Source organism: Haliaeetus leucocephalus, unplaced genomic scaffold (genome assembly GCF_000737465.1).
Source record: "Haliaeetus leucocephalus isolate CR32 unplaced genomic scaffold, Haliaeetus_leucocephalus-4.0 Scaffold497, whole genome shotgun sequence".
Taxonomy (NCBI): Eukaryota; Metazoa; Chordata; class Aves; order Accipitriformes; family Accipitridae; genus Haliaeetus; species Haliaeetus leucocephalus.
This window is the reverse complement of record NW_010972933.1, coordinates 453-3,632: the sequence shown is the minus strand read 5'-3', so window position 1 is coordinate 3,632 and position 3,180 is coordinate 453. Positions and strand designations below refer to the sequence as shown.

Sequence of the window (3,180 nt, the reverse complement as noted above, 5' to 3'; positions counted from 1 at the left end):
GACAGAAGAGGGAGGTGAGTCCGAAAGTGGGGTGACAGCCGCGGGGGACCCCCGGGAGGTTTATTGACCCGCCACCTCCCTGCAGACCCCCTTCTCCTGGACGTCAGGCGAGGAGGACAACCCACGCCCCGACAGCCCAGCTCCGCTGTTCCAGCCCCCGGGAGAGAGGACGCCATCCTGGGGGGATCCCCACCGGCACAGGGGGCCCCTGCCCCACGGCAGGCTCCTGCCCGGCTCCCTCCCCACCCGCATCCCCCCTGGCTGCACCTGCAGGGATCCCTCCTTCGCGCAGTCCCGCGCCGCTCCGCAGCCCGCACCGGCGGCTTTTGGGGAGGATGCTGGCGAGGGTTGCAGCTGGAGCCGCCGTCCGCCGATCGCCCCGCCGGCTTTCAGCCCGGTCGTGCCGCAGCATCGCCATCCACCGCACCGCTCCATCACGGCACAGTTTGCTCCCCGGTGCCCGGACCTGTGCTTCAGGACCAGCCTGGATGCCCAGACCCCCGAGACCTGGAGCCCAGAGGCGTCGCGCCGGCTGGGCTTCGCGCCGGGCTGGCCGTATGACGAGCGCCGAGCCCAGCGTTGCCACCACCACCCGCTCCGGCACCAACCGCTCCGGCATGGCTCCCACCGCCTTGGGCGGCCATCGGTGCCCCCGAGCGCCAGCACCTGCTGCTGGCAGCAGTCGCTGGAGCGCAGACCCCCCCCAGCAAGCCGCCGGCGATGGGACTGGGAGGACTGGTGGGACGCGGCGGAGCCAAGGTGCCGTCGGGGCCTGGGGGAGCAGGGCTGGCTGCGGGCGCTCCGGCACTTGCCCCTCTCCTGCTTACCCCCCCCAGAGGCGCCGGAGCGGGATGGCTCCCCCCTGCCCAGTCCCGAGACCTGGGGCTGCCCCTGCGCGGGGCTGTACTGAGGGGGGGGTGTCCTCGCTTTTTTGGGGTGTGAGCGGGCGCTCCTCTTCCCGGGGCGCCCCGGGGCTCAATAAAAGCTGTTTCTCCTGACCCTGGTGTTGCCGCTGTTCCCTCCGGGCACCCCCAACCCCCCCCCCAGGAGCCCCCCGACAACGCGTCGGCCCCCTGGCGAGAGCAGCCGCAGGGTCAGGGCCCAGATGTGCTGGGGAAGGGAAGCGCGGCCAGCGTTTTGGGGTGAGAAAACCCCTTTCCGGGCCATTTCTTGGTGCTGGGAGGGGAACTGGCGGTTTTGGGGCACCCAGCAGAAAGCCATTTCCCCTTTCCAGCGCTTCCACTTGTGGCCGGCCCCGGCTTCATCCACCGGTGCTGCCAGAATGCCTGGGAGCGCCGCGCCGCGGGGTGTCACCGGGGGTCAGGAGCAGGGGGTCCCAGCCACACTGTGGGAGGGCCGCCCCAGGGCAGCTGGCTGCCCTCCCTGCAGCCTTCCTCCTCCTCCTCCTCCTCCTTCTCCTCCTCCTCCTCGCCCTCGGCGTAGCTGCTCCGGAGGGCGCGCTTCAGCTTGGCCCAGAAAAGCCGCTGGGCCTGGGGCTCGGGGGGCCAGCGCAGGTAGGTCCGCTTGAGCAGCACCCGGCGCATGCGGTGGTAGGCGGAGAGCTCGGCGTCGGGAATGGCCTCCAGGAAGACGAGGACCAGGACGTCCCTGAGCTCGTCGAAGAGGCGGTAGCTGGCCAGCTGGATCTCCAGGGAGCACCACTCGCTGCGCAGGTAGCTGCGGCTGACCACGCAGACCGTCTTGCGGCTGTTGTAGATGCTGTCGACGATGTTGTCGATGATGGCCCTGCCCGGGCTGAAGTCGCGGTGATGCAGGCAGAGGCGCAGCGAGCCCCGTTCCAGCTCGGGGACCAGCTCTCCCAACACCCATCCCTCGTCGGCCGAGTTGTAGGAGACGAAGCTGTCGTAGGCGTAGCGGCGCTCCTCCCGCCGCCAGCGCCCGTTGGCCCAGGCGCGCAGCAGGTAGAAGTGGTACCGGAGGCGCCAGTAGGCACGGTGGTACAGCAGCGGCAGCGCCAGCAGCAGCAGCACCGCCGGGGCCGTGCCGGCGAAGAGGTAAAGCCCCACGTCCAGGAAGCAGACGCGGGTGTCGAAGCTGTGCAGGTAGGTGGGCAACCCGCTGCCGCCGCAGCTGTAGTTGTAGAGGTAGACCACCTGCACCCGGCTGTGTCCCAGCCAGCCCGGCAGCCAGGCGTTGGCGCAGGCGCAGCTCAGCGGGCACTTGCGCAGGTCCAGGTAGCGCAGAGCCGGCAGCCGGTCGTCCAGGCGGCGGTCGAGGGTGCGCAGCTCGTTCTTGGCCAGCTGCAGCCGCTCCAGCCGGCTGAGGTTGCCGACGACCTCGGGTCCCAGGCTGCGCAACCCCGCGTTCTCCAGGTCCAGGCTGCGCAGGCGGCTCAGGTTCTTGAAGACGCCGGCGGGCAGGTCGCCCATCCCGCCGCTGCTGTCGGCCAGCGTCAGGTAGCGCAGCTGGGCCAGGTCGTCGAAAGCGTCGGCCGGGATGGCCAGCAGCCAGTTTTGGGCCAGGAAGAGGGAGCGGAGGGCGGTCAGGCCCTGGAAGAAGCGGTGGGGGATGATCCTCAGGCCGTAGGGCTGCTGCGCCTGCAGCTTCAGGTCGTAGAGACGCCGGAGGTGCCGAAACGGCGGCTGCTGGCGCGGGCGCTGGCTGATGTACCGCAAGGCGTTGGCGCGCAGGTCCAGCACGCCCAGGGAAGCCTGCACGGGTCGGAAAGCCTCGGCGCTCACCTCCTGCAGCCGGTTGCGGTCGAGGTAGAGGCGGCGCAGCTCGCCCAGCCCCTGCAGCGCGGCGGCCGCCAGGTGCCGCAGGTTGTTGCCCCCCAGATCCAGCGTCTGCAGCTGGGCCAGCCCGGCGAAGGCGCCGGGGAAGAGGACGGAGACGCGGTTGTTGCGCAGGTTGAGGGTGCGCAGCCGGCTCAGGTCGGCGAAGGAGCCAGGGTAGAGGTCGGTCAGCAGGTTGTTGTCCAGCCGCAGCTCCTGCAGCTCCCCCAGCCCCTGCAGCGCCTGCCGGTCCAGCCGCGCCAGGCCGTTGACGTCGAGGCGCAGCGCCCGCAGCCGGGGGGCGTTGGCGAAGGCTTGCGGTCCCACCACCAGGATGCGGTTGAAGCGGAGCGAGACGTTGTACAGGCGGTGCAGGATCGGGGTCCCCCGGCAGGACGGCAGCCGCCGCAGGAGGTTGTGCTCCCCCCCCAGCCCCGCCAGCTCC

General features: G+C 71.0%; 1 protein-coding gene across 1 annotated transcript in view; it reads right to left on the bottom strand.

Moving 5' to 3' along the window:
- Positions 1-975: 975 nt before the first annotated feature.
- Positions 976-3,180, bottom strand: part of LOC104836981 (toll-like receptor 13) — a gene marked incomplete at its 5' end in the record, with an annotated part of 2,651 nt that continues 446 nt past the window's right edge. The window contains 2 exons of the mRNA XM_010575816.1: positions 976-1,073; positions 1,433-3,180. The exon at positions 1,433-3,180 is cut by the window's right edge and continues 446 nt beyond it. Of these exons, the coding sequence (XP_010574118.1) occupies positions 976-1,073; positions 1,433-3,180 (1,846 nt within the window). The remainder of the gene's footprint in view (positions 1,074-1,432) is intronic.